Genomic DNA, 12,273 nt, shown 5'->3' on the forward strand with positions numbered 1-12,273 from the left:
TTATGTTCGAGGTATTTCAGGGCCTAATTAGTAGCCCATTTAGCCCTGTACTTGTGTGTGTGTGTGTGTGTGTGTGTGTGTGTGTGTGTGTGTGTGTGTGTGTGTGCGTGTGTGCGTGCGTGTGTGCGCATGTGTGTGTGTGTGTGTGTGTGTGTGTGTGTGCGTGCGTGCGTGCGTGTGTGTGCTGTTTTGTTTCTGTTTCTTCCCACTTCTAACATTGTTATTTTCAAGTATAATTGCTCATTGACTTTAACGTGTATAAAGACACACACACACACACACACACACACACACACACACACACACTCAGAGATGCACACACAAACACTATACCTGTACCCTTTTTATCTTTGCGAAATATCACTCTCAATGAAAGAAACACACACACACACACACACACACACACACACACACACACACGTCAACATACACGCAGGCGCGCGCGCGCACACACACACACACACACACATACACACACACACACGCACACACACATGAGATTGATAAGTAGACAGAGATATCGATAGATAAATAGCTAGATAGATTTAAAGAGAGAGAGAGAGAGAGAGAGAGAGAGAGAGAGAGAGAGACAGACAGACAGACAGACAGACAGACAGACGGACACAGAGATATATGAACGTCAGTGGTAGAAAGTTGTGCCAGAAAGCTGGAACCCGTTTCACTGAGGCAATGCTTTAACTAAATCAAACACAACGGTAATATGTTCAATCAACTCTGTTCTCATGACATTGTGGTGTTCTATTTATTTGCTTAGAAATAATATTTTCGACTGTTTATTGTTTTGATTTATTTAACATGCTATTGATTTATTTATGTATTCATTTGTTTGTGATGTCAAAAAGTTAGAACCAAGCAATGCAGCTGGCACCACTGGCCTTGTTGTTCTTTCAGTTTGAGTCAAAAATCGACGGGCGCAACAGCCGAGTGGTTAAAGCGTTGGACTTTCAATCTGAGGGTCCCGGGTTCGAATCACGGTGACGGCGCCTGGTGGGTAAAGGGTGGAGATTTTTACGATCTCCCAGGTCAACATATGTGCAGACCTACTAGTGCCTGAACCCCCTTCGTGTGTATATGCAAGCAGAAGATCAAATACGCACGTTAAAGATCCTGAAATCCATGTCAGCGTTCGGTGGGTTATGGAAACAAGAACATACCCAGCATGCACACCCCCGAAGTATGGCTGCCTACATGGCAGGGTAAAAACGGTCATACACGTAAAAGCCCACTCGTGTGCATACGAGTGAACGCAGAAGAAGAAATTTGTAATGTCGCCGAGCGTCATACGACGCACCTCTTACTTGTTCGTAGTACTTGAATGTAAACTCAGATGTTGTGAAACTGGCTGTGGTATATGTTATTATCGAACACCATCTTTATATGTCTTTCCATAAGACTATCGTTATACCGAAAACGATAGGAATTACAATTCTGTCAGTGTTAAAGACAGTAACTCAGTGATGTCCTGCTTGTGCCAATCTTTTACCGAAAACGATAGGAACTCAGTCATCGCCAGTCTTGAATTCCACTGAAAACCACAGCGTTCAACACACCAAACGTTTCACGGAAAACGATATAAATCTCAAATACTAGTAGGTATACTGGTGCTAGTAGGCCTGCTACTGACTACTAAAATTTCTATCGATATATATATATATATATATATGTGTGTGTGTGTGTGTGTGTGTGTGTGTGTGTGTGCATGCCTGCATTCAAGTACGACACACACACACACACACAGACGCACACACACAGAACCATCAGAAGTTCAAGAAACGCGTTTGACGACAGAACGGAAGACATGATTTGAACGAAACGTAACTGGAGAGTCCACGTGATAACAGAGAAAGGCAGTTTGCTTCAGTCATACAATTGGGCTAAGAAAGGAGAAAGAATGCAGACCTTGGGATATTTGTTTCAATGTACCTTTTATTTACCTGTGTGCTAGCTGAATTGGCAGCACAAGCAGCATTGACTTGAAACTGTGTCCTTTATCCATGAAATGAGTTACCACTCTATACTGTTTATCAATCCTTGAATTTTTGTTTTTGTTTGTTTCTTCGAGAAATTGTCATCACTCTGAACTCTGGACAGCCAAGGTCTGTACGGAAGGAAATGTTACCAGTGTTGAACATTCTAACTGCTGTATTGCGTGTACCAAGCCTTTGTCACAGTGCAAGTAATGCAGACGTGCAGAACGGTCACACAGAAGAAGACAGACATCCAGGGAATGTGTGAAGAATTAACAATATGCATGACAATGTGGGAAAACTTTCTAAAATGTCAAATCTTACTTTAAAAAAAAAAAAAAGTGTTCCATGGATAGACAAGTTGAAGCGAGTTTCTCTCCCCACAGCAGAACTATTGACTGTAAAATTCGATGAAATTTAAACATCGATTCATCATGGATTAATGCTATTTTTTTATTAAAAAAAAAGAAGAAAAAAAGAAAAGAAAGGGGGTAGGTGAGGCATAGATGTCGTCAAGGCGGCGCACAAAATTGTATGTCACAGTTTAATGTACATACATGTTACACTTCCGGGTTTTCAGTTTTCAATTTCTGTTTCAAAGAAGCATCATTGCATGCTGCCTTATCCATACACACCACAAAAAAATTGGCTTCTGCTTTTTGTGTGCTCAAAAAAGGGGCAGATGCCTGACACGTAAAAACCTATGTCGCTTGTCATGACTTCTCGAGATCCTACCATATATGTGTAAAAACAGTGACCTGGAACGAAATAAGATTGATTAAAACAAGATAAACAAACAAGTAAAATAGATCAAAATGTAAGATACATAGAAGGCAAATGATTGGAAACACACACACACACACACACTGGCACACACACACACACACACTGACACACACACACGCCGGCGCACGCACGCACACAGACACACACACAAATGACGATGATGTGATTGCATTACAACGGTGATGACCTCGGGACTTCTGCCGATGGCCCATGATGAAGAAATGATACCAGCGTCCATGCCCATCAGCAGTGAGAAATAACCTCCAAATGAGCGATACACAATGAACCCACCTCTCTCTCTCTAGCTCTCTCTCTCGATGTTGGCCTAAATGCCCATCAGCAGTGAGAAATAACTTCAAAATGAGCGATACAATACGAATCCACCCACCTTCTCTCTCTCTCTCTCTCGATGTTGGCCTAAATGCCCATCAGCAGTGAGAAATGACTTCTAAATGAGCGATACAATACGAATCCACCCACCTTCTCTCTCTCTCTCTCGATAGTGGCCTAAATGCCCATAAGTAGTGAGAAATAAGTTCAAAATGAGCGATATAATACGAATCCACCCACCCTCTCTCTCTCTCTCTCTCTCTCTCTCTCGATAGTGGCCTAAATGCCCATCAGTAGTGAGAAATAACCTCCAAATGAGCGATACACTATGCACCCACCTCTCTCTCTCTAGCTCTCTCTCTCGATAGTGGCCTAAATGCCCATCAGCAGTGAGAAATAACCTCCAAATGAGCGATACACTATGCACCCACCTCTCTCTCTCTCTCTCTATTGGCCTAAATGTCCATCAGTAGTGAGAAATAACTTCTAAATGAGCGATACAATACGAATCCACCCACCTTCTCTCTCTCTCTCTCGATAGTGGCCTAAATGTCCATCAGTAGAGAGAAATAACTTCTAAATGAGCGATACAATACGAATCCACCCACCCCCTCTCTCTCTCTCTCTCTCGATAGTGGCCTAAATGTCCATCAGTAGTGAGAAATAAGTTCAAAATGAGCGATACACCATGAATCCACCCACCCTCTCTCTCTAATTTCCTGACCTTCCGATAACTGTTTCAGAACGGAAAAAAAAACCCAACACAGCACAGCAATGACAACGTCGCTGGTCTCTGGCGCATGGAACAACTCCATGCCAGCAGACACCTCAGAAAGCCCACCCGATGAAGATGAAAAACCCTGGTGGACCTACAGCATCTACACCGTGACTGACAACTTGTGGACCTACTACCCCCCGATCATCATTCTCTTCGGGGTCTTCGGAAACGTCATGACCATCGTCATCATGCGGCGGATCAAATCCGATGAGTCTACCATTAACATCTACTTCACGGCCATCGCTGTGACGGACACCATGGTTCTAATTGTGTACACTCTGGATATGTGGCTGTACCACGTGTTTGACCTCAACTTCGGCATCACGCACAGTGCGGTCTGCAAAGTGCACACCTGGCTGTACACAGGGGGAGGGACGATCAGCTGTTGGTACCTGGTGTGTATGACTGTGCACAGAGCCATGTCCGTCGTGTGGCCGCATCGTGTCAACGTGCTGTGCACGCGGCGAACCGTGTTCTTGGTGCTGTCGGCGATCACTGTCTTCTTCGCTCTCCTTTACTCCCATTATCTGATAGGCTTCGAGAAAGTGTACGTGGAAAGCTACGGCTACGACCGCTGCACGATAAGGCACGACAACGACGGTTACATGTATTTCTTTGACATCTTCGTTTATATCGAAGTGTTCGTTTACAGCGTTCTTCCGTTCCTGTTCATTGTCGCGTCCAACGCCGTTCTGGTCTGGAAGCTGACGATGTCTGTGAAAATGGCCGGCAAGCAACTGACCCAGGGAGACTCCGACCAAGTCCAGGCCAGCCGGAGAGCCGCCAACTCCATCACTCTGACGGTGGCTGTAGTGTCCGTGACCTACATCGTGCTGACCTTGCCCGTCTCCGTTGATTTCGTTCGGAGTTTTTTCGCCGTGTCTCACGGCACGTTGACGGGCTACGAGATGGCTTACGCGTCTTTCGTGGATGCGGTGACCAGTCTGATGGATCATACCAACCCTGCTGTGAACTTCTACCTGTACTGTCTGACGGGGAGGAGGTTCAGGGAGGAGTTCCTCAAGGTCGTGTGTTGTGGCAGGAACAGGCTGCTGCGTGGTGCTCAACAGTAACTACTGTCTGAACAGTCCCTGTATCTCTCTCGGAATTACCAGTGTGTTGTTGTCAAAACTGATATAACAAGTAATAAATGATAAGTTAATTTATCGTCATTTCACACACACACACATATATATATATATATATGTGTGTGTGTGTGTGTGTGTGTGTGTGTGTGTGTGTGTGTGTGTGGAGAGAGAGAGAGAGAGAGAGAGAGAGACAGAGAGACAGAGAGACAGAGAGAGAGAGAGACACAGAGAGAGAGAGAGAGAGAGAGAAATATAGTTACGTTTCTCCTTAGTTTCGTGTCTGGAACACTCTGTCGTCCTCTGTGGCTCCATCTGTGGCATTATTCCAGAGGTACCCTGACCATCTTCCTGTCCACATAATGTGTAAGGTTGAACCAGGACAAGACAAAACGAGACAAAAATAATCTTTGTTATCAAGGGTAATAGACAAGCAAGTACCATATGTTTTTGTTTGTTTGTTGGTTGGGTTTTTTTTTTCCTATTTTTACATCCAGCCCTCGCCCTAAAGAGGGATTAAAACTAAAGAAGCAAAAAGTGAGCAAAAGGAACGAAACCGAAACACGAAAATACACACATCCCTATGTCCCTGTTTCAGCAGGAGCAAAGTGACGGACTGGGGTTGTTCCGGTGAGGATGAAGGCCCGGAGAACACCGGCTGAGCTGGTCGCTCTGCCCCGACCTTGGTTCAGTTCTCTCTTTCGTTTCTTATCCTCCCCCACACGCCCTTCCCTTTCTTTTCAGTAACAATTATTACCAGGTTTGTGTACAGAATTCGCATCGCGGACACTGCAGTCCTTGAACAGTTTCAGTATCCGTTTCAAGGTGTCAGTGCATGCAGACTGATCCATATATACAATACATCAGCCTAAGAACAATCAAACAAGCAAAAGGAGCAGATTGAACGTCTTATGAAACAACGGTATGACTCCCCCCCCCCTCCCCCACGCCGCTAACCTGTCAATACACAGTTGCACCCAGGCTCCTTTACCACAGTTCCAATGCCAGCAGTCCACAGGGAGCTATCAACGATAGCTCGGCATGCACCAGAAGAGACTGCACTACTCCCGAGTCACACTCAGACCACCATATCCTAACCCCCAAACCGAGCACAAAAGTGGTTTCGTAGCGAAGCCAGACTGAGCCAGAATCTCCCCCTGGAGTGGAGGTCCCCACAACTAACGTTCTTCCATGACGGTCCTCATGGATGTGCGATGTTGAAGACCCCGGAAGGAACTGACCACAAGCCAGGAAGCGGAAAGCGAACGAAACTGACGTCACCATGAGAGAAGGGCAGGAAAGGTCACATAGTTAAGAACAACTGATCTGTGACTGATGTTGGTACACCGGGATGATAACGATGTTGCCATGGAAGTCCATTTCAGTTTTTGACGAACTGGAAAAGCTGCACTCTACGTTTCATTTCACAATGTGCACCAACATCAACCATGCCCGAAAAATATAAACACAGGTAGTTTAGTCAAGAAATTCGAGCAACATCCTCAAAGACATATCTGTACCGTGCCGTGGGTGGTACCAGACTGTGTGGTCCCAGTCTTCCAATATGAGCGCAATGCACTCAACTCCGGGTGGAAAAATCTCACAGTTGTATTGTATTGTATTGTATTGTATTGTATTGTATTGTACAGTACTGACTTTTTCACAACATACTTCTCTGTGTGAAATTCAAGCTGCTCTTCCCAAGCACAGCACGTCTCCACAGTAGAGTCGCACTTTTTTTTTCTTCTTTTCTGCACGTGTATTAGTTCTGATACCAGAGAGGCGGAATTTTCTAAGGATATTGCCAGGGACAACCCTTTTGTTGCCGTGGGTTCTTTTGCGTGTACTAAGTGCTTGCTGCATACGGAACTTCGGCCGTGTATCGCTTCATCCGAAAGACTAATATGTGACAAATCACAGACCGCTACCTCGACCACGATCATCACCTGCAAGACACTCTAAACATATGTACATGCACACTGTAGAGAAGTTATTTCCCACAGGAAAGTCACACCAAACTTGAGTGGAACTCGTGTGCAAAACAAGCAGAAACCAACAACTCGTCGTTCTCTAAAAGTTCAAAACTTAATTAATGACAAAATCACAGAATCTGATGTTGTTTCTGACATGAAAGCCTTCAACGTGTTCTATGCTCTTGAGATGCAGTTTACTATGCGACAATTTGAAATCAGCTTACTGTCGGTCATGTTTTTTAAACACCATTTCAGTTTTAACCAGCTACCAAATTATCCAAGTATTTTCAATATTTGTCATGTTTGTAGATTCACATTCAAACTGACATACTCTCATGTAGATTGTAGATTCACATTAAAACTGACATACTCTCATGTACATAAGTTTACAAGGTACTGTATTCTGCTGAGGCTACAATTCAAGAACAGGGTTAGTACTCTGACACGTGTAAGGAGGGAGGAAGGCTGCCGGCAATCTGCACTCTCTGTGCTCGCGTTCTTTGTTCTGGGATGCTGGGAAAGTCTGGAACCGCCTAGGCGCTTGCATGTTTATACTTGCAGGTCATAACAATATATAACGAATTCAAACCTTTTCCTTGCACCTCAGAGCAAATCTGTAACAAGCCCTGTGTTAGAAAAGAAAAAGGGAATGACCGCGAAAGATATCTTCATTCAGCGCTGTTAGGTATTGACATCAGTGCCATAATTATCTCTATTGCTGGATTTAAACATCGAAACACGACAAACAAGGTACAACAATTACAGGCTTTCGAACTGAATGGGATACCCAGCAACAGATAAAATCTTTTCACTGATTTCAATTATCCGCGCGCGCATGTGTGTGTGTGTGTGTGTGTGTGTGTGTGTGTGTGTGTGTATGCGCGCGCGCGCGCGAACGAAAAACTCAAACAAGATCTTTCTTTATTGGTTTACTGGGATTTCTTATCAAACTAACGAAAATCAAAAACACTCATACATTGAACCTGTCTGACTTTTACGATTTAAAGATTATCATAATTTATACTCTTTTTTTAATTATTATTATTTTTTTTTTTTGCATTGACGATTTGATCCGACGCTCAACCACACACAAAAACAAGTTTTGTATCGAACTGGCATGCAAACTCGTCAGTGCTTGCACCAAGTTTGGAACGAATTACATGGATTGCTTCCCCTGGACAGGAAAACGCGTAGTGATGAACAGTAAACATCCTCCCCACATGCCTCTCTTCTCACCCAACAGTCTCCCATCCCCCACCCCCACTTCCTATTCCCCCCTCCCTCACTCTTTTCCCCACTTTCTCTCCCACAACCAGTGTGTGTGTGTGTGTGTGTGTGTGTGTGTGTGTGTGTGTGTGTGTGTGTGTGTGTAGAATGCCTTAAAATAAGTTAAATAGGTTTGTATTTTCTGGACTTGTTGGCTTTTTTTTTTTTTTGGCGGGGGGCGTATCGTGAGTGATTGATATTTATAATACTTACAGTTTTTATACCCTGATCGCCCTTGAATGGTCACATGGGCAAAAAGCAACACTCAGTGAAACACATCTTAGTTGTAAACAACATTGTGAACTTCCCCGTTAGTGCAGCCGACTGAAAGTCAAGGAGATCAACATCAGGAATCTCTTCAGTTCGAAATCACTGTGAAAATCTTGTGGATGTCGGTCTTGAATACAAGAAAGAAAAATTAATATGATAATATGTTACTGAAAATCAAACAAATCAGTCAAAGACGAATCCATTCCAACTGAACAAGTTCCTCAGCATATACACACACGCACTCACACACGCACGCACGCACACGGCACACACACACACACACTGTGAGAGAGAGAGAGAACTTGAAGAGGGAGAGAGACAGAGGCAGAGAGAGATGTTTGATGTTAAGCATGTACAACGAAAATTATCGTGATGAAAAAATGTTCTTAGAATAAATATAGCATGGGAAAACATGGTATGATGATGAATCAAATCTCAGTACATTCTTATGTGTGGTATGCTCCTGAAATCATGAGTCAGTTCTTGACTACAGAGAGATTGTGTAACGCCAATGAAAATCATCCTGCCATGGACTGAAACAAACAGTGACTACCTGCACCTGACTCATTGAATTTTTTCACCTCTTTTTTTCTGTGGAGTCAGTTGGAGTCGACTGACCTGTGCTCTGGAGCTGGCAGCACCTTTTTCTAGTCAGTACATGAGGGGTGGGTTTGAAACTGAACACTGTTGGAACAGCATTCCATGACAGTTTTTTTTTTGTAGTTGTGATTGTTGTTACAAGAACTAGTTCTCTTCAAAATGATGACCACACACAGACCGATCACTTACGACTGCCGGGGAGCACGGACTCGGAGTGGGATGTCAGCATACCCGGCCTGCCTGAGAACCCGTCGGCCTACTTATCAGTAGTAAGCCACGTTCTGTCCCCTACTAGCACCCCCCACACCCCCTCCCCCAACTTACGGTTCCATTGACCAGAAAATTAATGAACACACATCCCATTCAGTTTCTGATCATTTGGCCGAAACACGTTAGTTCCAGTTTCAAGTTCACTGACACTCGCGGCGGACTGCAGCCAGCTACCAATTTTCACAGTAGATCTACATCAGGATGTAATCGCCTTACTATATACATAAATGAAGACAACGATAGGTATATATTTTTACAGATCTCTATATTTCGCAAAAGGATGGCAGATCACGAGACGATCTCCCAGTCAGTGGTAATTTCCCATTTCAGTCTTCAGCTAAATTCTGGGATCGAATCTCAGTGATGAATCCTAAATTATAGGATATATTTAAATGAACAAATTTCGCACGGAAGATTTCGTTTTAATATGTCCCAAAATTTAGGCTACTGAAACAGGAAATTATTGCTTTAAGCATTATCTTTAAGTTCGATGACAAAGTGTTGGCCAGTTACCGCGTCCGAGTCGTCACTGGGAAGCGCCCTCAACTGAAGATCAGGAATAATTTGCTGTCATTTTCACTTTTCCTCAAGGCTTGATTAAGCGCGTTGTGTTACGCAGCTGGTCGGGCATCTGCTTAGCAGATGTAGTGTAGCGCATATGGATTTGACCGAACACTGTGACGCCTCCTTGAGTAAATGAACCCGAACTTCACTTTTTGGTGTGTGGCCTCAACACAAGCTGTCAGAAGAGAGAAGGCACAAAATTGTCGTCTGCTAGCTACATACATATGTGCGATCGATCGCAATGCAAAGCGAATCAACGTGAAGCAATTTCTCGAAAAAAAATTCAAAGAAAATCAAGACATAAAAATATTTTTAATGATAGCTTAACTGCAATAGCGAATCCTTATTCATTCACAATAAATCTGAAACAAAACACAAAGATTTTGCAGTTTCCATTGGACCGGAAGTGGAAGAGCAGAAACTCTCATGTCTTGAATTGCCGAAGAACGAACTGACCCATTGTTGACATTTAATACGACCTCATAAAAGGTACGTAAAGAAATCTGAAAGATTCGCTTTGTTTCGCTAAACAGTAAAGCAGCGGTTCAGTTGTCAAACAGTCGTAATATCCACTGATATGGTTCAAAGCTACAGGCGTGATTGACTTGTCATAAATTTTCCGATCATGACAAAAATTGAAAAAGAGAAATACGGAGGGTGAGAAGAGGAGGTGAGGGTGGGAGGGGTGTTTGTAAATAAACAGAATACATGGAAAGTTACTGTTTGCTAGTCCACAAACACATATGAATGAGCCAGTATGAATGAATCGATTTTGTACTGTGATTCTGCTCCTTGTGATTGTGTTAATTAATTAATTAATCTTATTTTCTCACGAAATGTCAGGAATCAGGCCCCATATAATGACTACAGTATCATCTGGCAGCGTGCAAAAATGAAGAGCAGGATGATTTATTTAGTGGAAACTTTGTTTATATATATATATATATGAAATTATTTACTTCTATTCATTTTTACATATTTATATTGTTCTTTCAAATGTACTCTCTCCCTCCCTCCCTCCCTCCCCCCTCTCTCTCTTTCTCCCTCTCTCTCCCTGTATACATGTAAGTGACCGGATGAAAGTGGAAAAAAAACCCCACAAAAAACATGTGAAAGACATATGAGATTTTTCAAACCAGGGACTTTCACCCACTTAAAAAATTTCCAGCATGAAGTTGGCCAGAAATGTTACACTACAGGTCTTTCAAACCAAACTTTAAAAGCCACTTTGTGGACAGATATATGTTTTGTTGGTCTTCTTGCCCATATATGTGGCATTCAGTTCTGCTTGTGAAATAAAAGCTTGACCTCCCGCCATGGCGAAGTGGTTAGTGCCATGGCCTGATGATTGTGAGTATGGAGGTGTGAACCCATTAGACTCTGAGGTTTCAGATTTCAGTTTCTCAAGGAGGTGTCACTGTGTTCAGACAAATCTATATACGCTACACCCCACATCTGTTAGGTAGATGCCTGACCAGCAACATACCCCAACGTGCACAGTCAAGCTTTGAGTGTATGCCTGTGTAGTTATGTACCTAACAGAGTAGATTACTTTTGCATAATTAAGTCAGAGGGCGACGCTAAGGTTGCCTTGGGTTCTTTTTCTGTTTGCCAAGTGCACTTTGCAGCACATGGGAGCTTGGTTTGTAGTCTCATCAGTATGACTACACACTCAGTTTGGTTTTCCGTGTCAAACTTGGGAGAAAGGGTGGTTTTCCCAGTCAAACTTGGGAGATAGGAAGATAGCAGGAATCAAACCCAGCGATTCACAGGCTCTGCGTTGGTATTTCAGTTTCAGTTTCAGTAGCTCAAGGAGGCGTCACTGCGTTCAGACAAATCCATATACGCTACACCACATCTGACAAGCAGATGCCTGACCAGCAGCGTAACCCAATGCGCTTAGTCAGGCCTTGAGAAAAAAAAAAAGAAGAAAACAAAGGTGAATTAAAAAGAAAAAAGAAAAAAAAGGTGAATAAATAATAGATAAGCTTACATAAATAAATAAATAAATAATCATTATAATATAAAAAGGTAGTAGTAATAATAATAATAAAATAATAATAATAATAAATAAATAAATAAATAAGACAACAATGATGATAAATAAGCAAATAAATGTAAAACATGAAGACACACATTCACACATACACCCACACATGCATAACATATATGCACCAAACTTTGTTAGATATCATTGTCTGGACCATTCTCCCACCATCCTTCTTTGACTCTGAGGCATACCATGGCCATGATTGTGAGACTGGTTGTTTGGTCTGAAGCTGGCTCTTCCCAGGGTTGAGAGTGCTATGGGCTGGACTGTGGGAACAACTGTGAAGAAACAGTATAGTATGGCTACATTCAGT

The 12,273-nt window shown here is 42.9% G+C and overlaps 2 protein-coding genes across 2 annotated transcripts in view; both read left to right on the forward strand.

Moving 5' to 3' along the window:
• The first annotated feature begins 676 nt into the window (after positions 1-676).
• LOC143276628 (neuromedin U receptor homolog nmur-2-like) lies at positions 677-5,629 on the forward strand. Its single transcript, XM_076581244.1, has 3 exons — positions 677-716; positions 3,848-4,951; positions 5,569-5,629. The coding sequence occupies exons 2-3, from the start codon at positions 3,879-3,881 to the stop codon at positions 5,627-5,629; spliced, it is 1,134 nt and encodes a 377-aa protein (XP_076437359.1). The 5' UTR covers positions 677-716; positions 3,848-3,878.
• Positions 5,630-10,310: 4,681 nt separating this feature from the next.
• Positions 10,311-12,273, forward strand: part of LOC143276662 (cyclic AMP-dependent transcription factor ATF-7-like) — a 21,525-nt gene continuing 19,562 nt past the window's right edge. The window contains exon 1 of the mRNA XM_076581285.1: positions 10,311-10,399. The gene's annotated coding sequence lies outside the window, so the exon portion shown is untranslated. The remainder of the gene's footprint in view (positions 10,400-12,273) is intronic.

The sequence above is a fragment of the Babylonia areolata genome, chromosome 32 (assembly GCF_041734735.1).
Source record: "Babylonia areolata isolate BAREFJ2019XMU chromosome 32, ASM4173473v1, whole genome shotgun sequence".
Classification (NCBI taxonomy): domain Eukaryota; kingdom Metazoa; phylum Mollusca; class Gastropoda; order Neogastropoda; family Buccinidae; genus Babylonia; species Babylonia areolata.